The sequence below is a fragment of the Carassius carassius genome, chromosome 28 (genome assembly GCF_963082965.1).
Source record: "Carassius carassius chromosome 28, fCarCar2.1, whole genome shotgun sequence".
Classification (NCBI taxonomy): Eukaryota; Metazoa; Chordata; class Actinopteri; order Cypriniformes; family Cyprinidae; genus Carassius; species Carassius carassius.
In genome coordinates this window covers 15,810,076-15,833,411 of record NC_081782.1, presented here as the reverse complement: position 1 = coordinate 15,833,411, position 23,336 = coordinate 15,810,076, and the positions used below count along the sequence as shown (strand labels likewise).

Sequence of the window (23,336 nt, the reverse complement as noted above, 5' to 3'; positions counted from 1 at the left end):
CTTGTAAATGTATTATAAATGTATAGAGCATGAAATTATTACATTATTGTAGAGTTAGTGAAATATTACACTCATACCAGGCATTGTTTCATATCTTTGGCCTTCGTTCAGTGTCCTAGACAGTTGGACAGATGCGTATTGTTTGTGATTAACTACATGGGGCAATTTGGAGTTATGGTGAGAGTGCAGTAAATATAGTAAAATTCTTGTGACAAAATTGTTTGGTCATAGCGTTTACATGAATATGTGTATTATCAAGTGTTATTTTTTTTGTTTCTTTGTTTTTATTAGTGTTTTTCCTTAGATTATCTGACAGGTGAGCATTATTTAGTTTTGAAACTGATAAATTATGGTATATTCATGCAAGGGTCTTGTAGCTAATGCCACTTTTTATACTTAGTTATGTGGAAAGAAATGTTCTTTTTGATTGTCATTATATGTTGTACAGAATTTTGTGGATTTATACAGCAGCAGATTTATTTAAACATATCATGTCCTGAATGCCTACAACACTAAACTGATTGAGAACGAAGTAAATGAAAGTTTAATTATTGCCCCCCAAAAATTACTTTGGCCCCAAGTTACATTACTATTCAAAAGTTGGGGGTCAAAAAGATATATATATATATATATATGAATAATTGTATTCCACAAAGATGACAGTTACAATAAGACAATAAGTGAAATGTATAATGTTTAAAAAAAAAAAAAAAAAAAAAAATATATATATATATATATATATATATATATATATATATATATATATATATATATATATATATATATATATATATATATATATATTTCAAATAAATGTTGTTCTTTTCAACAGTCTATTAAAAAACTTAACATTTTTGTGGAAACCATGATACATATCTTAAGCATCACAACTGTTTTCAACACTGATAATAATAAGAAATGTTTCTTGAGCACCAAATCAGCATATTAGAATGATTTAAATCTAAAAACTCAGCTATGCCATCACAGGAATACATTCATTATTTATTCAAATAAAGGCAGCTTTGGTGATCATAAGAGACTTATTTCAAAAACCTAAAAAAAATCTTACCAACCCCAAACTTTTGAACTGTAGTGTACATAAAAAAAGTTCTATATGTGCATCTAATTGACATTCCAAGCATGTGAATAAAAAATAAAAAAAGTCATTTATAAATGTATATTATATCATTTCGCTCAATTATCATATTGTAATTGGCATGAAGCTATTTCCAACATCAAGTATGGAGTGAGAGCTACAAAGAGTCATAACATGGTGAGGGTTTCCACAGAGGATCCACCAAGCTATACAGCCAGATCACTCCTTTCCTTTCTTTTCTAATGTTTACTTTAATATTTACAAGTGAAATGGTAAGTGATCTAAAACTGCCCAAACCTGAAGAAGAAGAAGAAAACATGCACACACAAACATACCTTCAGTGTAGGTTTGATTCTGCCCTGTCTCAGGTCTGTCTACGAATTCATTTTTTGCATCTCAGGTAGAATGCAAAAGTGATGCCCCATATCTGAAAGAAAAGACTTTTAAGTTACAATCAAAAAATCCTGCAGAATAGAGCATGTTCGACATGTTTTATCTGTACTTCAGATGCTGTGCACTGTGTAAATGTTCATATTACTTTGTATAGATAGGTCACAGCAGATGATAGGTTTATTTAAAGAAAATAAATCTAAGACGTGGATCTTAGTGCGTACATTTACAAGGGATTTTCCATTTTTAGACAACCTGTACCACCAGAGCTTTTCTTCATTGTTTCCATAGGTTTTATGTCAGATATTTTGTCTCATCTCTGTAGTTTGTATTCCTGTGTAATTAAAGTTATTTACATCTTCCCGATTACACTTTGTATTTGACCATAAAAATACATTTTTACAGAAATGGAGCAGTACTGTCTTAATAAAAAGAGGTATTGATGTTCAAAAAGCAGTTTAATTGTGTCTTATACGTTTACTGAAACTGATATCCTTCATGAAGTGTCCAATTAGCACCGTTCCAGACGTGCTCTACACCACTTTATATAGAAACATTCAGTTTCTTTCTAATTGCTAAAATAGACTCATTTGTCATACTGAGGATGAATTACCTGGTAGCACGTTTCATCAAGATTCGTGCTTTGGCAATGCTGTAAACATATGTTGTAAAATTCCAAACCTATGTGCCAAACCTAATTACAATAAGTGAAACATGAGGAAAAACTGAGCAGAAACAGCAGCGTGTTAGTGTATAATCGAACTTGTGTTGCATTGGAATGAGGAGACTTGCCAGATGACTTTTGTTCTACTTTTGGCACTTAAGAACCTTTATGACTAATAAGAAACTATTAATCAGTTTGATCTAATTATAATTAGTAGTGCTTTGCGAAGGAAAGCAGTACTATTAACATCCTTGACATTAAGGATTTTGAACAAATGCAAAAATATTAACTATCAGAGCAACCAATCAGAGCACCCTAGCAACTAAACCACCCAGAGCCCTTTAGCAACATTCAGAATATGTATAAAATGTGCTAGAATTACAGTAACTTGTGTAACAGACACTGTCTCGTCAAATTTGCATCAACTCCTTCCTCTTGCTTAATGTGAAGAAAGTACACATTTGTGTTGACTGCATTATTCAATTCACATTGAACTCTTTATTAATTTTCCGTGCATTTCATAAGCATAACTGTGAACATCTCTGCCTAATGAAAAAGGCAAAACCACCCATGAGAAAAAAGCACTGGAGTTATTTATATACGGTCTTTCAGTTTGCTGTTCTTAAGTTCATGCATGAAGTTCCACTCGAGAGGGTCATTGATTGGTCATAAATTCTTAGGAAGGGTAGGTCAGCGAAAAATACAAGTTATAACTTTAATGCTTTCAGTACTGTGGTAAATATCCTCCCGGGTGAAATAATGTGGTCTTAATTGAAGAACCACACAGTTTCCTTGAAGCTGAGTTACAGTACTACTACTTATTTTTTATTTGTAAGAGCCACAGAGGTGGTTAAATTAAGTCTATTTACAGCATCTGTTACATGCTATCAACTACATTTATTTATTGTGTTTACGCTTTTATCTGAATTGCTTTACATTTGACAGACTTTGCAACAGGTTCAAGTTGGTCACTCGGATTCGCCTTGTTGAAAAACACAAAGCTACTTGTTTGAATGTGACTTCTGTGCGAGATGTGCTTGATGCTGTACATCACACTCTTATCTAAAGACAATGGACTTTTTGCCTGTGAAATTTGACCTTTGTGCCAAGTCAAATGCATTTCAATAATTTGTTCATAATCCACCCATACAAACCCCCCGCCAATACAGTTTTGCGTAGGGCCCCTAGAAGTCTAGGATCGCCACTGTGTTCAAAGCACAGAAAGGTAGTAAGGACATTGTTAAAATAATGACATCTGTTGTTCAACCGTAATTTAATGAAGCTACGAGAATACAAGATGAGCAAAGGTCTTACAGGTTTGGAACGACATGAGGGTGAGTAACTGATGACAGAATTTTCATTTTTGAGTGAACTATCCCTTTAAGACTGACTCATCAGCTGAGAACATGTGAGCTATCTCAGATCGTGTTCAAATCCAGAACAAATGTCTTACCAGACTATTGTGTCCAAACCCAGGAGCGCAGCATCCTGCCTGTTTGGCAACAGAGGGTTTATGTTACTTTTAGGTGCGTGAGGAGCGCAGCAGGCAGCTTACCTGGGGGTGTGCTACTGACTTGCCCCTGACCCACATTCTCAGACGGAGCAGGCAGCAAATAAATATCTTCATCGCTGTCACTGGCTGTGTGTCTGAGAGCTTGATCTTTCCCATGGCTCCTGTCAGTGGGAGAGGCAGCCTGCCTCGGCTCAGTGGGAATACCAGGTTTGCCGGTGAGTCATCTCAGTATGAGAGAGAGGGAGAGAAGAAAGTAAACTTCTCAAAAAACTGCAATAATTGATACTTGGGGTTATGGACCGGACGCTGCATGAGCTGACACTACACCGGCCTTTATATTAACCATGTCTGGGGCGCAACAGCATGAAACTTCCCTGCACCGGCTACATGTCAAATGACACGTCAAAGGATTGCGGCGGCACCGAAAATAATCCTTGATAAATGGCCAACATGACATTAACCAATGCAAGCATTAGTCTCATACATCACTCTCGGACAATGTCCCCCCAGGCATGTTTTATGATTCAGATACAAGGCAATATTTCTCAGCTGTAAATGTCATGTTTGACTGTGCAGTTTATCAGCGATCTGTTCCCTTCAGAGCGCGCTAGTTTCGATAGGATGTGGAATTGATTTTATTGAAAAGCTCGTAACCAATCTCTACCTACAGCTTTCCCTGTGTGCCACTCGGTGTAGCGGAAAGCGGCAGTACAATGTCTCTCTACACACAAACAGCTCCGACTAAAAGAGCTGAGTCACTGGCACTGTTATCTGAGATTGACACATCCACTATTGTCTGAAAGTTTAACTGGCAGAATCAAATCTCAAAGCGCTTGTATTAACCGCCTATCTTTTAGCCATCTTATTTGGTATTGTTAAAGTCTAATTGGTTTTCAAATTAATTAAGGAAGTGTACGTGTCTACACAGGCAAAGACGGAGTTTACCAGCATTGTCGGAGCCTGTAGTCAAGCGTTTTCATCGTGCAGTCGATGCAGTTTCTTCGCATGTTTTTCACCTAATGGGTTTTACTTGATAACAGTGTTGTGAAAGCTACTTTGAAATAGCTTGTCAAGCTACAAGCTACTCGTGAATCAAAGTAGTTCAACTGCAGTCAAGCTACTACTCAAAAAAAAAAAAAAGCAGTTAGATGCATTTGCTCATAATGAGAGTAGCTAACTGCTTTGAAGCTATATATAGGGGGCAATGTCTTGATTAAGGTGACAGTCAACTTGAAATGTTACATTTACACAAATAACTAATATATAGAAGGACTCCAAAACATAACAAACTGCAGACTTTAAAGAGACCCCTTGTAAACAAAAGGTAAATGTGTCTAGAATGGTTATCATAGTTTTCAGTGGCAATGACATAAATTATAAACTATTATAATTTAATTATATAAAGTATGAAGAAAAAAAACGTAATTGCTAGATTAGATTTTCTAGAAAAACGTAATTTGTACCAAGGGGATGAAAATGCCTCCACTCTGACAAAGCTATTTTTTTATATACATCCACAGCCAAATCAAAGAACACGCAGTTTTAGCTTAAAATGAAAACGACTAGCTAAAAAATAACAATAGATAAATATAAATATTTATAAATGAACCTCTATTTGAAAAATATTGTTAGTTGATGCTAACTGGCTCCCCTGGCTGATGCGAACTTTTTTTTATATAAAGTCCAAATATTTTTATTCAACCACCTAGTTACAGTAAATTACATAAATTAAAAACAAAAGGTGTGTTATTCAGAACATGGTAACTACTGTAATTATGAGAGTGGGAAGCGATGCCGTCTGGGGGCGTTTACCCCACAGACTAGGTTTGAAAAAAATGATGTCATTCTGAAAATGTAATTACATTTTCCTTAAATAGCATATACTCCCTTACTACAGGTCTTACTATTCTCATATCATATAAAACTGTGATGTTCTGCAAAACAACAAGCTTCAAAACACCTTTTTCTTACTTCTGATAATTAGATCAGTTAACATGAAATCAGTTTTCTCTCAGAAAAGTTGCTAGTGTAAACTTCACAGTGTATACTTCTTTAACACTTTTCTCAGCATAGTTCATAGCACCAAAAAAAAAAAACGCATACGTTTATTTAGTGGTTATTTTTGGAAAAACTGTGTGGGGGGAGATGGTTGTTACAATATTACAAATCAAATAATATACTTGAATACATTATACTTAAAAGCACACTGAATGCAATGTTTTCAGACAACGGACTTCATGTTAATTGCAATTAAATGAAAAATGTGTTATCTATACAGTGAACTGAACTTGACACATTGTACATAAATGTATACATCTAGCTGAACTATAGAGTGCTGTTATGACCTGCTTATGTAGAACTTAAGTACATCTTTATATGTAATTTCATACTTACATCTACTGTCTTTGAAATATAAAGTATACTGTCGAATGTACTGACAACCATTTATAGTACAGTAAAATATACTTAATGTCATTCCTATTGAAACTCGCTTGTCAATCTTTAAATACGATTTGTAATGATAAATAAGCAAATTTAATACATTTAAATATATTAACTACAAAAGAAATAGTGAATATGTGCTTCATTTTGATTTCAAAATATCAACAAAAAGTTTACTTCTTTAAATCATGACAAAACTATAATTATTAAAACATAATTTAAAATGTAATTGCAAGTAAATTATTTAATTTGACATAATTACATAGTGTATTTTTTCACAAGAAACAGTCTTCAAACTGAACTGTGGCCTTTTCTTTCAATACCATAATTATTTAATGCGAGTAGGTTTTATTTTTTTATTATTTGTGTAGGTGTATCCTCACGTCCTTCCAGATCATCATTTACCAAGTAACACTTTCCAATAAGATCTTATTAGTTAGCATTAATGCATTATGTACTGTAACATTTCACAGTACATAATATTAACAGATACAACTTTTGATCTTAAAATTGAAATTCTGAAATGAATATTAAGATAACTGATGTAAAAGTATTGTACATTTTTAGTGCGTGTTAACTAATGTAGTTAGCTAATGTTAATTGGTAATTAAACCTTATTGTAAACTGTTACAGTTTACTCACTGAGAGTGAGTTAATAATTACTAAATTGTTAGGTGAACTATACCTTAATCTAAGCATTACACTTTATAAAAGCAGACCTAAACTGCCGAAGGGATTCAAATCGGCAAAATCCGTTCATTTTCTGAATCTGTCTAAGAGCTATCTCAGTCCAGTGAAGGGCATTTGTCTGATCTAGTCTCATTAGCAACTATGAAGAGACATAACAAAGAAATCCAGAACTCTCTAGTGACAAACAGTGACGTGAAAGTCTGTTACCAGCCAAACAATGATTAAAAAATACTTAAAGCAATTGACATTTAATAGACGGGTCTGACATTCCGCCAATTAACAATAAGTGCTTTAGGATATTCAGTGTTCACAAGGGAATCAGGATTTAGGTCTTGTACATTGTAACCCATTTGCAAGTGCAATGGTGTCTCACCCCCAAGAGCTTTTGGTTTATCTCAACCCATCTTGACAGAGCAGCTCTCTGTGAAGAAGATCGTGACTGTCCTTGATATGACACCAAAGACTGAGCTCCACACAGTGAACACTTCCTCCAGCAGATGTTACTGCAACATCTATTGCTTCTCTATAACTGAGTGCACAGTGATTACCGCTTTGGCCATCTTATTTCTCTCTATTTCTTACTGCACATCACCTCTTCCTGCGGACAATCACAGGACAGGAAAATAGAACGCTTTAGCCCCGAGAGGTCTGCTTAGATAGATGTCAGCCGAGTTGTGCGAGTAATCTTTTTGATCTGTTAGCCACAGCAGGTCTAGAAAAACAGACAAGTTGTTTTTATATCTCATTGGGGAATCAAAATATAGTGGGTACACTTCAGTATGGTGATTGTTTATTGAAACATCTACCGCATGAGGTTTATAGTGTTCATAGAATATCACTGCACTCAAATGCACTGTGACCTCTGAGAAGGTGAGTGTGTTCATTTATGTACACAAGTGCCAATTATAACAGCAACAATGGACATCATAGGAAATCATATTTTCATATTTGAGTACAAAATAGACCATAATTGTCTTTTCATCAAAAATTAAATGAGACGAAGCACCTTTTATATTATTTTGTAGTTTAAAAAAAAACCTTTTATTGTTGTTGTTTTTGCCATGACATTTAAAGGGTTGCAAATTTAGCTCAAATGACGCTGTCACTCAGTAGTTGCTTAAGAGTTTTGGGGAACTATGGGTTGTATTTACTGATACACTTTATACCTCGGAATAAACATCAGTAACACAGGAAACTTTAACAAGGCTGTGAACGACCTGAGAGACAAGGCACGAAGACCAATTTATGCAATCAAGAAAAATATAGAACTTGACATCCCAATTAGAATCTGCTAAAAATAATCCAATCAGTTATAGAACCAATCTATGGATGTGTAGACTGGGGTCCACTCACAAACCAAGACTTCACCAAATGGGACAAACACCCAATAGAGACTCTGCAGGCAGAATTCTGTAAAAATATTCTTTGTGTAAAATAAAAAACTCATAGTGAGACCCTCCACCATAAAGCTTAAAACTACCAAGAACTGAACCCAGAGAAAAGCCCCCTTAGCCAGCTGGTCTCAGAACGGACTTTACAATCCAAAACCCCAGCTAGACTAAATCAAATTATTAAAACACAGAAAGAGAAAAATCTGAAACATTAGACAGAAGCAGCAACTCAGCAAAGTCAATTAGAAAGCTATCTGTCTCTAAACAGAGAATATAAATTGGCAGAATACCTAAACACAGTGACAGACCCTAAACTAAGAAAAGTCCTGACTAAGTGACAATAACCTTACTATAAAGACTGGCAGACACAGACAGAACTGGCTACCAAAATAAGACAGATTGAGATTATACACAAATTAGGGAAACATTCTTCCCCAAATTCACAAACCAGCACAAAAACTTCAACCAGATACAACAAATGGACAAACTGCCACACATTCTGGGAGAAACCTCAACAAGCAGTAGAACAGAACAACAAGTCACATCAGGAAGAAAACACTGTACAACACATACAAACTGACATGACAGTATCCAGTCCTTCTCCTGTCTCTTTATTAGAATTTTGATTGGTACTTTTGTTTTATTGTATAGAGATATATAGACTCTATATGCTATATACTTCTATGTATATTTGTGTTAAATGCTTATTTAAATGTTTCTATGCTTTGGCAATGTAAAGATTTTTTTTACCATGCCAATAAAGCTACTTTAAACTTACAGGTAGCATTACTTAATATTAATTAACTTGTTTGAGAATTGGGGTTTGAACGGTGAGTTTGACAAGAAAAAAAAAACATTACAGTATTCATAAAAACAGAGAAAAGTATTCATTTCCAAATGACATAAATATTATACTTTTAAGGAATGTTACCTTTTTTTCTTGACTGGGGAAAATCATATGTAAATAGAAACAGTCAGAGCTCTGAGACGTGCTCTTAGGACTGTGCATGTGCACTGGCTGATCTAACCTGAGAAATAAGCTTTTCATAATGCTATTTGAGCAAAAGTAACAACATTTATGACACAGTTGTTATCAGAATTCTTTGGTGATTTCAAATATGAAATTTAATCCTAAGCTTCATGAACAGTTTTGGAGAATTTGAGATAGGAACTGCACTTGGATGCCCGAGAGGCGTTCCAAAGATGGCCACCGAGTGACACGACTTATACTTTGGGTATACAAGCCTACTTATGAGTTTTAGGGAGTGGTCTGCATAATAAAGTGATTAATTATCTTAGCAGTAACACTCAGGATTGTTTACAATGTTTATTGTCTTTGTCATTCTTTCTGTGTCCTGGCTTCAGGACTTTTCTGCTTCTTCGGCAATAAATATATTGATTCTCCGCTGGTAAAGCACTAATTATAAATAAAGTTTGTTTCTTTGTCTAGCTGCGCTCTTCATGTCACTAAACATCACTATCGTATCTACAGAGGCGGCATCCAATGAGTGTCAGGATTCTGGCGTTTAGTGAAACACTGCGATCACGTCATTTCAAGCATTGCAGAAATTCAACAGCGTACGTAATTAAATCCTTTTACAGAAAACTCGTCATCATCTCATGTGAGTGTACACAAGATCACTCTTAACGAAATCACAATGTTTTTAATATGAAAAACCTTTTAAATGCACTGATGGGGCTAATTGTACATTCAACAGAGAATTCTCCAGAAAGACAAAAATCACATTTAAACAACCTAGTTAGAATAGTTTATCTAGTTCATTAGATTTATTTGTTCTCACAACAAAATGAAAAAAAATTGAAATTTGTGCCTAATAATTTGGGAAAAAATTATAAATGGACACCAAGGTACATCATATTCATGGAAAGTGCGGTCATATATTAAACCTCTGGTAGAAACGGCCATAATATATCCATTATCCCTTAACCTTTTGGCAGACAGTGCTCAGCCCTGGCATACAGAGATATCAGTGGACATCTGGCTAAATGGCTAAAATGGACAGCAGCGCAGAGTTATAAACATTTAGGCCTACTCTTTTCCACTCTATTGTATTACCACATGCATAAACAATGCAGATGAATAGTTTGCAGAGGTTCGTCGACTTAAATCCATTTTTCTTGATAGATTTTCACTCCTGAAGTCAAGGCAAATCAGACCCCTGCATTTGCAACTGAGTTATTCCACCGAGGGTAAAAATGTGAATCAGAGCTCGGCTCGTCATAGATAATCAAGCCATCAGCATGCAGATGCCAAAGCCAGAGGTACAATCTCAAATGTATCATCAGGATGAAACGTGTGTGTGTGTGTGTGTTCAAGCAGCAACTGATCAGTGCAGACTGTGATATGGCATATCTGAAATTCCCAGCTAGAATGTGCTTTTTACATGCTGTGCTTTTAGTCCCATTGTAATAGGCCTTCATAGGCATCAGTGATGTTGGTCAAACGTTGGCCCTGCTCACTTCAGATGGATTCTATTCTAATCCGCGCTCTAATAGCAGCGTTTAACACTAATGACGGAACACAACAGCAAAGGCCAAAGGTGAGACTCTGTCTCTTTAACTGTCCGTCAGCACTGGTTTGGTAAACTCGAGGGCACATTAATAAAAGGACTATTTGAACTCTGAGGCCATTTACTGCTATAGTCTTTTGATAACTCTTGTTATTTCAGGTAAATGGATATTCATTTCAAGTGCTCATTTATTCCGAGTTGAGGAATAAAACAGAATGGATTTACATGATTTCTTCTAGAAAGAAACTTTACCTGCATTTAAAGGGATGTCAAATATATTTGGTTCAGTCTGGGGGGTGGGGGTCTGGGGGGTGATATTAAAATGGTAATAATGAGAAATATTATTACAAACACCAAATCTGCATTCATAAGGACTAACTTTTTCGCTCACTATAAGGCTGCATTTATTTGATCAAAAATAAAGTAAAAACAACAATATTATGAAATATTAGAATTTAAAACAACCATTTTCTATTTGAATATTTTTTTAATGTAATTTATTCCTGTGATGGCAAATAATATTTTTTAGCAGCAATTACTCCAGTCTTCAGTGTTACATGATCCTTCAGAAATCATTCAGGTATGCTTATTTTCTGCTCAGTTATTGTCAGTGTTGAATATTAAGCAGGGTTCTGCTGCTTAATATTTTTGTATACATTTGTGAATGGTAGTAGATCACAGTTTCCACAAAACAATTAAGCAGCAAAAACATTTTCAGCATTTATAATCATATAAAAATGTCCATATGCTGCCCAAATTACATATATTCCTACAAGCATGTTTTAAATTGAGAAAGTATTTCACAGTATTGCTCTTTTGATAAATGCAGCCTTGGTGAGCATAAAAACATTAAAAATAGTAATTGCTCAAAACATTTGACTAGTAGTGAAATTTCTTTTTGGGCAAAGCTAAAAAATTATAGGTTTCATAAGATTCCCTGACTTATTTTTTTATTCTGTCATACGTGCAAAGTTTTGGTTGATTCATCATTGTGGACTTTGGTTTTAACAAAGGCACAAACACAAGATCCTTTGTTTGCTTTCAGAATTAGCCAGAAAAGACGATGAGATGCAAGTTTTGGAAATTTACCAAGTGAACTTCAGCAAGCACTGTAAAAACAGCACAGAATACACAAGTCCTGCTGCCATCCCCACATTCATCTTTCTGTAGAGCATGTTTGCATTACAAAATCATCAACACCCTGGGAAACCGAGGCCATACATTTTCCCCAAGTCCTTGATATGACAATTTTCCCCCATATATACTTCCCGGTGCTCAATTTACTTTAACTGATGCTGGCAGAGGGAAAACAACTTCTAAATCACCAAGTTTTCTTATGTTTTGATCATTAAGAATACATAATGAGATAATTTATGATATAAAGTGAAGGGAGAGTTGACATAAAGTAAACAAGGTCCAGGCCAGATGCATGTAAATTTGGTGAGTCAAGACATTCATCACTTATTAGCACAATTAAAATTCAGTTTCTGGTATCTATGCAGGTTTCGCAAGTAATGAGATGAAATAAATTTGCCCACGCACTGAATTACCAAAGCAACCTAAAATGTCTAATGTATCTAGATCTTAGTATATTATGCATTCCAACATTCATGTAATGAAAAATGTCTTCAAAAATGTGATGTCTGTCAAAGGAAAAAATAAAAATAAAAGCACGCACCAATGCATTTGATGAGAATTTTTTACTATTTGGATTATTTAATGAATCTGATGATTCAAAAACTGAAAATGAGGAGAAAAGTAAGATTGTGATTAAAATGTAAGTTAGGCTACTAAATGTTTCCTTCTTCAGTTTGCTGTCATATAAAGACAGTGTTTGTCTAATACTGGATGAGTTGGAAAACTGTGGAATTAAGAACCATTACAGTCTTGTGTGCTGGTAAGACATATTGGGCTCTGCACACCTTTGTAGACCTTACGACACTTTTCTTCAGAGGTTGACAACTAGAGTAATAAAGCTAATCATTGTCAATCTTGTCCTTGACAAAAAGGACACATAAAAGTCATTAAAAATCATTTAATTTTTTCTCTAGCACAATTGTGATATTGCTCAACAAATAATGCCTGATGAGCCAGTGTTTGTTCCCTTTTTAAATATATTTTATTATGGTTGATATTTTACTAGTGCCCAATTTGTTTTTGAAAGTCTCCTAAAGGCATGAAATTGGAAGAAAATTTTGCTGCATGTATTTGTGGAGACTCTTTCATGGTTCTGGGCTCATACTACCCACACTCACGTAGGCTATACGCTTTACTCTATATGTTAAGCTAACCTAAGCACACCACCCAAGGGGATTGCTCTTTATTTGTCTGACACACTTCCTCTGATCTGGGATTTACCATCATTTTCTTCCCAGAAAGCGTGTTTGCTAGCCGTGGCCCCAGTATGCCCAGGTACCTGCACACAGAACTCTTGCACACTGTGTATGAGAGTATGTCAGCGGGCTCTCTAGTGTAGGCATCTGCTGTTGGCTCTAAATCTCCTCAAATAGCAGATTTCTGCAGCTGTTAGTGGCACTCGTACAATGTACTGATGCTTTAGTGTTATACGGTACATTCCTGCTCCTAAATAGTGTCTTATTCATCACCACTTTGACGTACAAAGAACGCAACTTGATTTTAAAGAGTGTTTTGATGGTGTTTTGGCCCATCCCATTACTTTATAGGCTGAAAATGACATTCAAAATGAATCACAGCCACTTTAACAGTGTTTTGTGGTTTATTTCAGTTCTAATTCAGACTTCAGACAGAACAAAAACAACATGAAATGATATAGTTTCACTCGTGGAATTTTCACAACGTGGTCCATTATGTGTTCCACACCATACTGCTGGTGATCTGCTTTCTTCAATCCCAAACTCCTATGAATTATTTGGATTCAGCCTTCAGAAGCATCAGAAATTGCAGCTGGTAGCTCGATGGAAGTGTACGTTGAATGTAAAGAACAGATCTTGTGCTCCTCATGCAAGAGAATCCAATTCTCCTAGGACTCAATGTTTTATTCCACTGTAGACCAGACAGCTGTTATTTTAGAAACAAGCAGCTAAGTAGATGAAAAATATGGTTTAAATGCAAGGGTTTTTTAAAGCAAGACAACTTTGTTCCTGTTCAATTCACTTCCCTCCGACTGACACGTAAAGTGAAAACAATTAACGTCTAATATAATAGCATCCGCCACGCATCGGTGTCCAACGAGTCAACACCTTGGTTTCATTCATGCCACCATCCTGACAGTTCAAAACCTTAAAAGCAAAATGTCTGGGATAATACGCAATAAACGTCGTCTTGCAGAAATAATAATTGTATTGCATCAGAAACCTAGTGCCTCTGAACCTTTGATGTGCCCTCACGTTAGAGCGTATGGAGGAAACTTCAATGCAGAAGCATCATTAGAGATGTCCTCCAGAGCTACAGTGCCCTCTGCTGCACACTGCGCAATATCTGCAGGGGACTGTCAAATATAGTAACCATTGTCGGAGTTATTAATATTAATGAAGAATAAAAAATACATTAAAACGGAACAATAACAGGACTATATGTTAGAAATATAACTTCCTGACTTGAAGATTCAGATTAAAATGCTTTAGGGTGCTTGGTATAACAAGACTGTCCAATAAACCTTAGAACAACAGTAATCTAGCCAATAAAAGAAAGCTATCTGTCTTCATATGCTTATCTTTCTACAATTATTTGCCAGGCTTTTGTTAAAGAAACGAAACATAACAGTCTGCGCACTGATTAGGCATTAGGTGTAACAAGTCATGATTTTGAATAAATAACTTTAATGAGAGTAAAGCAAAGTAAACACATTTTTAAAAAATGCACAGAATCAACTTAAACAGATAACAGTACATGCTTGGTAAAAACTAAAACAGCAGTTGATCAGAACATCATATACTCGATATGTTACCATGTAATGATTACTGCCATTCAAATGAACTGTTTAGATGAAAGCTCACCCACATCTTTGACTCAATGAACATGATGAAATAAAATGAAAAATCATCATGTCTAAAGCGCCCACATAAAACAGAGACCAACTATAAAGTGCATGATTTATAAATGCAGAGGTAAAAACTTCTCGGGGGTGGGGGGTGGGTTGGGGATTCAATTATGAACTTTCATGGTTATTCAGACCATATACGCTGATGTCATTGACATATATAACTGTTTGATTCCACAGTCATGGTAATACATCCAAAAACGTATACTCTTCAGCCAAAAACACAAGGCAATGGCTTCTATATATTGCACCTATGATACATTCGAAAAGCCTTTGTTAATTTTTCTCATCATATTTTGAGTATTTTTGCAACCTCTGACCTCTAGTAACAAAATGACACAACTAACACACTTTAACAAATCAATCAGAGTAGCCATAATAACCAAATACCATATTATGTGAGTGAACTTCCTAATTTAAGCAGTGTCTATTAAAGTTGTTTGAACTGTAATATATAGAGTATGCAGTGCATACAGTGAAAGACACCCTTCCGTGAACAAATAAAACATTTTTTAAATATTATATTATCTGATAAACAATAGAAAACCACTGCCCTGCAGAGGTCATAAAATTCTGGTTAATTTGTTTTAGGTATTTATTTATTAAAAATCTGTTATTCAGCATAAATCTGCATCTCGGCTCTGAGCCCTGTCTGATGAAAACCTGTGTGGCCCACAGCTGTGGTGTACAGTCTGTTACTATGAAGTGGCATGCAGCCGTAGTTTCGGAAAACACCCGATCTAGTTCGGCTGGCCTTAGGGACTTTGGGATGTATGGATACATAGCTTTCGGAATAGTCAGAGTTAGATGGCACATACAAACTATGAGTTCTTGTCCTGCTTTGGGAAGAGAATGACAGTCTGTGATCCCGCTCCAGAGTAATTTTCGCTTGACCAGATGGATGGCGTGTTTTGACACTCTGCGATCTCTTAGACCTCTGAGGGTCCCTGCTTATTGCACAAACGTACCGGTAGTCTTCTTTAGGGTTGCTTAGAGTCTTATACATCAGCCTGTCCTGGTTGCGGTTTGCAAGACTAAAACTATCGCTAGACCCTGTATGTTTGAAGTCAGGGCAGCTGTATTCCTTATGTAGGGTCAGGTTGCGTGGCAGTGCTGTGGACTCAAGCCTGTATTGAGGATAGTTGTGCATGGATCGACTCTGCTTCATTATAAAAGCCGATCTGGCTCCATGCCCACCGCCATGCCTGTCTGACTTTGAGGGCACAGGCATATCAGGCTCAGAAAGTGGGTGCTCTGGTGAGTAATGTGACACCATGGTCACCCTGTACTTCCCATCAGCCCCTTCAGTTGAAATTAGCATCTCCTTCCCAGAGTTTGACCTGCTCCTAGTGTGCATTGTTTCTTGGCACTGGTGGTCGCCTCTTACAAGATGGGGCTGGGACACAACTGGACCAAACAGCCTTTCTTTGGCTGTGTTTTCCTGCCTAATGGACTGACTGAAATGTAGATCAGATAAACCAGAATTAGAAACCGCGTAAAGAGAAGGGTTCTTCATTCTTGGCTGGAGACCAGCATCTCTGGTCATGAAATCAGACTCGTTGTTCACTGGGAGGTTGCGTAGAGGCTTGTGGTAGTTCTCGGTACTACCCATCACCTTTGATGAGTGAGAAGGCAGTTTGCTTAGCGTGTAAGAGAGAGTGTGTCCATGACTGTTCTCTCTGTATTGACTGTATCGAGCCTCTGAATAGGGGCTGTACCTGTACCGAACCTTCCCATCTTCAAAGTAAGGTCGCACTTGCTGGATGTCCGTTGGTGGTGGTTTTTGGTAAGGTTTGCTCTGGCTGCCTTGACGCTGGAGGAAGAAAAACTTGTCCTCTGGTGGAGTGTGTACTGAACGCACCCTGCGAATAGTGGGGTAGACGGAGGCTCCATCTAATGGCGGATACCTTGGTCCTCCATGTTTATAGAGACTGACTGAGTAGTCTTCCCTTTGACCTTTATATTTAATGGACTGGTGCAAGGATCGTGGTGCAAGGGTATTGCAGTAGCTTCTTGAGAGAACTTTGGGATGGGGACACCCATGAACAGGCTGATAATTAGGGGTGCTTTGCCCAACTGGACTTGACCACTGTTGGGAGTAAGCAGACCGTTGGTCTCTGGGTTTGTACTGATACACCACACTCGGTGGAGTACTTGGAGCTTGTGGAAGAACTTCGTGCACCGAGGCAGGCATGGACGTTTCTGCCAATATGGCTCGAAAGTTGGCAGCATTAGCAGCCTGTTTGTTGTGCAGCGCTTCAATGGCTGAATGACTATCCAAGGAAGAGTATCTCTCTAAAGGAGTTGGTTGTAAACTTCCACGTAGTTCCATCTCCGCATCAAGGCTTGATCCACCTCCATCTGTACCAACTCCAACATGGCGGATGTTATCTCTCATTGTTGTGTGGCTCTCCGAAGCCTGCTGAATCGCTGGATTTCTGCGAGTACAGAAAACCTGAGAGGGCACATGGGCACACTGGCCACCAGCTGGTGCATCACAGCCATCAGAGAAGCTGAGTCCACTCTCACTGCCATGGCAGGCACAAGTGCTGCGTAGGCTGCCGGCATCTGTGTGGCTCTCAGTAGACATGGTGCTTGATGGATCTGGGAAGGTCCTGTTAGAAACATATCGTTCCTCTCTATCAGAGGACGTCTGTAGAGGAGGAGGAAATTGAAGTGTGAAGAGTGGGTTGTGATGATGAACTGGAGAAATAGGTGTGGGAGGTTCAGAGCTCCCACGTTTGCTGAGTCGAGTGGCCTGTTGGGCAGATTCAGCTAGTGCTAGAGCTAGCATACGAGCAGCACTCTTTACTGCAGGCTGGGGAGTTATGAGAGACACAGACCTCACCAACCCAGGCGTGCATTCAAATGTCACTGCACCTAGATGAAGAAAAACAAACCAAAATACTTATAAACAGAGGAACACAGAGCTAAAATACAACTTAAATGTGTGGTTAAATGCTAGCGTGGTTAATTTTCAGTTTTTTTCTTACAGATATCCTGTGCTAACATAATCCTTTAGGTAAAAAACTAGCTTAGCTAAGATTGTTAGTTTGATCTCATTGACATTGTTAGCTGTCTCTATCCCAGCATATTCCGTTAAGGAAAATGCTAGCTTAGCTAACATTAGCCGCGTTTCCATTACCATTCAAATTGCGCAAACTGAAATTTCAAAATGAAAAATATGCCTAATGGAAATACGTCAATTTCGCAAAAACTCCCATATATCAAACAAATTGTTTTTTTTTTAAAGTCACATGGTTTTTCAGGCAATTAGAAAAAAGAATATATCGCAAACTGCAATGGTAATAGATTTTTCTGCATTTGGTCACCTGGCAAATGTAAGTCACATGATCATTCTTTAATGTAATATAAACACCAAGAAACACCTCATACATGGTTGCTTTCAAGTATAAAGGGCTTTCCTTGCCATTAATTCTTGGATAACCCCTTATTTACACTGCACAGGTCTGTGTTACATTAGGCTGGGTTCAGACTAGACAATATTTTTGTCGGTCACGATAGTCACTGTGTCAGATTACATGAGTTTGACTCCTCCTTGTTGAGTCATGGACAAGAAACATGTCAGACTACATGTTGCTTCCCAATCATTCATCGCGTGCCATCTTTAACAAAGCGCGTGATGTCATAGAGAAGGCGGAACTAGCATCTGCCTTGCGAAAAAAAAGAGTGTAAACATTGCTGAAGCGCTTATGCTATCATTCACCAGCATTTTTTTTTGTTGTTCTGTCGTGATAGTCCCTTGATGACACATCATACAAGCAGGAGTACTTTTGCCACAGCTCCACGAACATTTCCTCCATCTTATAATTCTACCTTGCAGCGTCCCTAAAAATGCATGCATACATCTCCTTTGATTAAAAATAATAGCTAGTGCAGTTTCTGCAATATACTTAAACCTACCAACATCCCTTGCCATGACTTATCGCAAGAGGAAAAAAATATGTTTTATTAATTATTATTGGTTAATATAATCCTCAATTCACAATAGGTTTTTATTGACATTTATAAAATATTGTAAAAGATTTGCACAAATCTGTAATGGAAATCTGGCTATTGTTAAAATGTTTTCTCTTGCAAACATTCCTAACAAGGGGTATTCATACCCTTAAGCTGGCTGCTGGGAAAAGTTTTGATTTTGTCTTGTTAAACTAATATAACAAAAAGTAAAACATTGCGAAAAAATATTAGGGCTGTAAAAATATTTGAGGTTCTTTTTTTTTTTCTTTTGTAATTTACAGCTTAACACATTCTGTTACTGTTTTAAGGAGAGTACACAAAATAATGAGTGTAAGTGTTGCGTTTTTGTGGATGACACTTGTAGTGGAACATATTGATAATTTCATTAAATGTATGAATACAAGAATGGTGCTGACCTGAGTCTGCTCTTCTGTGCTCCTTGACTTCTGTCGATCTACTTTCTGCTTTGCAAAAACTTGCAGAACGCTGATGGCCTTCACCACCTTTTGTGGACACACTGGGCTTTTTCACGAGGGACATAATGTCAGCAGGGCAGGACACAGTACTACTCTTTGCCACTGAGCTCTTTCCAGTGCTCTCATGGCCAGTCTTAGAGGTGCCCAGTTCCAGATTATTTAAGGTGACTGGCACTTCAGAGGGTATGTGATTTGCATCTTCAGAGCGCAGTGGGATAAGATCAGGTTCCTGGGAGGGACTTGTGACTTTGTCTGAAGTCTCCGACTCTGTATGGCTGCTCCCCACCTTCCTTCGACTACCTCTTTTCTTACTGTCAGCTACAGTGGGATCAACCAGCTGTGTGGACTGAAAGGCCAATGGGTCTATGTCTAAGGAGGCTATGCCTATAAACTCAGCATCTGCTGCAGGGTGAGGTGGAGATATAAGAGCTGGCACACAAGAGAAAGAGGAAACCGTGTCCTTCTTGTGGTCTTTGAGACTGAAGCGAGAATCTCCAGTCAGCTCCTCATTGAAGGAGATTGATAAAGCATCACTGGTGGAGAGTGGTCGACGTGGACGATATATATTTGATCCACCTGAGTCAAAACATCAGAGATCAGCCTATGGATGAGTAACAACTGTAAAACAGCTTGTATTAAAATTGTATTAAAGGTTCTGTGAGGTTGCCCTGTCTCCTAAATCACACATAACAATAGCAAGTCAGCAAAAAACGGAGACACATTAAGTCACAGAAACGGATGTGATATATCAGGAAGCATACTTAAGTGTTATGTGGCAGCTGTGAGTGGTATAAAAAAAAGCATATAAACACATTTAAGTATGGAAATGGAAAAAAGCGAAACATGATTTTTTTTACCCTCAATGTTATGTGAAGAGGACAGAGATTCTTCACTTTTAGCAGATCGTAGTGTTCCACTGTCTCCTCTTCCACCTATTTTTTTAGGTAATTAATACTTTTATTCAGCAAGGATGCATTAAGATGATCAAAAGTAACAGTTAAAACCTTTATATTCCTACAAAAGGTTTCTACTTAAAATAAAATGCTGTTCTTTTGAGCTTTCTGTTCATCAAAGAATCCGGAAAAGTATATTTCATAACATTAAAGGGATAGTTCACCCAAAAATAAAAATTCTGTCATTAATTATTACTCACCCTCATGTCTTTCCAAATGCTAAGACCTTTGTTCATCTTCAGAATACAAATTAAGATATTTTGGATGAAATCTGAGAGCTTTCTGACCCTCCATAGACAGCAAAACAACTGAAATATTCCCAGGTCCAGAAATGCAGTAAGGACCTCTTAAAAACAGTCCATGTGACATCAGTGATTCGATCGTAATTTTACAAAGCTATGAGAATACTTTGTTGTGATTTGGTGGAGAAGAATTGTTGAATAAAATCATTCTTTTTGTTTTCTTTACGGATATAAAGTATTCTCGCAGCTTTGTACAATTATGGTTGAACTCCTGATGTCACATGTACCATTTAAACGATGTCCTTACTACGGTTCTGTGCCTTTAACATTTCAATTACATTGCTGTCTATGGAGGGATCACACTGGAACACATCTTAATTTGTGTTCCAAGGATGAACAAAAATCTTACAGGTTTGGAAAGACATGAAGGCAAGTATTAATGACAGAATTTTTATTTTAAGCAGAACAACTGTTTTCAACGTTGAAGAAATGTTAATTGAGGACCACATCAGCATATAAGAATGATTTCTGAGGATCACGTGATGCTGAAGACCAGAATAATGATGCTGAAAATTAGATTTTTCCATCACAGGAATAAATTATATTTCACATTATTATACAATTAAAGTAAAAACAGTTTGGAAAATAGTTCTTTCTAATGAACTGTTGAATGAATGTTTTTTTTTTGAGCATTGTGTATAATGTGAAAATTATGACTAAAATGCATTCTAGGTTAGGCAGCTAACTAGGATTTGAAATGAATACAGGATGATATTAGGAGGAGAGTCAAAGCTGTACCTGGAAGGGGAGTGGTTTTTATCTCATTGGGTTCACTGGGATGACGGTGGAGTTTGGGCTTGGCAGTAGCAGAGGACTTTCCCATATTAAAGAAGGAAAACAAGTTTCCCACAGGAGACTTCTTCGCCTTGGTGGAGCCTTTTTTCCTACATTTACCAGCAACAGTAACTGGTTACTACCTCACATGCACATTTTTTCTAAATTATGAAAATAGCACATTACTAAAACCAGTACACACTGACAGACCTTTCAGAAGGGAAGTCGATGACGGTGTGGAACTTGCCCTGCAGTGCTGCAGGCCCCTCTCCCACATCAATATACTTGCTGTCCGGAGACACAGGAGAGATGAGCTGGGCTTGAGTCCGGGCCTGGGCTTCCTCTAGAGAAAGCAGCTTGGTGGATGGAGAGCTCACCAGTAGAGACTTGGGTCGAGCTAAAGTAGTGTGGCCTGTGTATTCAGGTTAGAGTTATGAGCTCATTTAAAATCCTCATTAGTAGAGTTTCATCTAAAAATCAATTCTGGTGGCAAGAGAATTGCAGAGGCTCATTTCTCACCTGTGCTGTGACGGATCAGAGTGCTGAGTTTGGGACTGAACAGAACGTCGACATGATTAAGGATGAACTCTACAACAACCGACTGAACACGCACTTCCATGAAAGCAGAGGTGCCGCTGAAACACGCCGACTCAATCTGTTTAGACCTGCAACAATTGAGGAACAAGGAATTAATGCAACATTTTTGACACAAATCGCATTTTTACAGACAATTTGACCAAAACAAAGTTACCTGAGAAGATTTGGAGCCCAGACAATTGCAAGATTTTTGTAGTGCATGTTGGTGACGGCACTGTAAGTTCCCATGCAGGATAAATGTCTCATGAGGAACTCGAGAGTCCTGGAAACAAAGCATAAAGACAAAGATTTCATTATGTATTAATGGCACATTTCACCCAAACATAAAAATTGTCATCTTTTACTCTCCCTCGTGTCATTCTAAATCTTTAAGACTGTATTTCTTTTGTGAAAGAACATTGTTTTCCAAAATAACCACTGGTTAGTGGTTTCCACTGACTTTGTATTAACAAAAAATATCGTTCTTCAAAACATCTTCTGTGCTACACAGAAAAACTAAAGTCAAACAGGTTTGAAATGAGTAAGCTAGTGATGACATAACTTCCATTTGGGGTAAACCATCACCTTAAATCTAAGCAGAAACACACATTTACATTATATGTCACATATTAACCAAACACTGAGAGCACAAAAGAATGATGTGATCATCTGATGAAAAGAAGAGAAAACTGCACTTCTCTTTTTCATCTGTAGAGGATGCCGTGCGCTCATCTAACCTGTAGTGTGGTGGAGGCAGCTGCTGTATGACATCATGGACTTTGACCAGCCTCTCCTCTTCAGTGGCTGCTGATACAGCATCCTGGGAAAATATGCCAAAGCATCACCTCTGTGTTCCAATACTGGTGCTCCACAGTTACAGAACATTAGTGTGTCCGTGTGGAAGTGGTTCGATGCTTACTGAGAATTTCTCATATAGCTGGTAGGTCAACAGTGGGTTGGGCAGCTCCCGGAAGTAGAGTTTGCACAGTGATCCCACTGAATGAATGTCCTGGACGTAGTTGTCCTTAGTAAGATCTGGAACATGCTCCGAGTCAAACTCGTGCCTATAGACACAAGAGGGTAATGCATTTTCTTGAGCCTGATCATTTTATATCTATATTTGACTCAAATCCTGAAAAAGTTTAAAAAAAAAAAGAAAGAAAGAAAAAAAAAAAAAGTATCATGGTTTCCAGAAAAATATTTAGCACAACTGTTTTCAACATTGATAATAATAAGAAATATTTATTGTGCAGCATATTCAGCATAATCAGCATATTATAATTATTTCTGAATCATGATCATGATTCTGATCATGTGACAGTGAAGACTTGAGTAATGATGCTGAAATTTCTGCTGAATAAATTACATTTTAAATATATATATATAAAAATGGAATAAAATAAAAAATTAATAATTCAAATAAATGCAGCTTTGGTAAACATAACACACTTACACTTATTATACAGACACCAAAACTTTGAACAGTAGTGTATTTTAATTTCTATGAACTTTCCAGGCATGAAAAATTAATAAACC

The 23,336-nt window shown here is 37.1% G+C and overlaps 1 protein-coding gene across 5 annotated transcripts in view; it reads right to left on the bottom strand.

The window, feature by feature from the left end:
• Window positions 1-14,497: 14,497 nt before the first annotated feature.
• The window catches only part of LOC132108081 (rho GTPase-activating protein 32-like), a 29,287-nt gene continuing 20,448 nt past the window's right edge, over window positions 14,498-23,336 (bottom strand). For all 5 annotated transcript variants that reach the window (XM_059514584.1, XM_059514583.1, XM_059514586.1 and 2 more), the window contains 9 exons: window positions 22,720-22,864; window positions 22,538-22,620; window positions 21,976-22,083; window positions 21,744-21,889; window positions 21,435-21,636; window positions 21,189-21,334; window positions 20,053-20,127; window positions 19,136-19,771; window positions 14,498-17,618 (listed from right to left, as the gene is read on the bottom strand). In XM_059514584.1, the coding sequence (XP_059370567.1) occupies window positions 15,352-17,618; window positions 19,136-19,771; window positions 20,053-20,127; window positions 21,189-21,334; window positions 21,435-21,636; window positions 21,744-21,889; window positions 21,976-22,083; window positions 22,538-22,620; window positions 22,720-22,864 (3,808 nt within the window). In that variant the 3' untranslated portion in view covers window positions 14,498-15,351. The remainder of the gene's footprint in view (window positions 17,619-19,135; window positions 19,772-20,052; window positions 20,128-21,188; window positions 21,335-21,434; window positions 21,637-21,743; window positions 21,890-21,975; window positions 22,084-22,537; window positions 22,621-22,719; window positions 22,865-23,336) is intronic.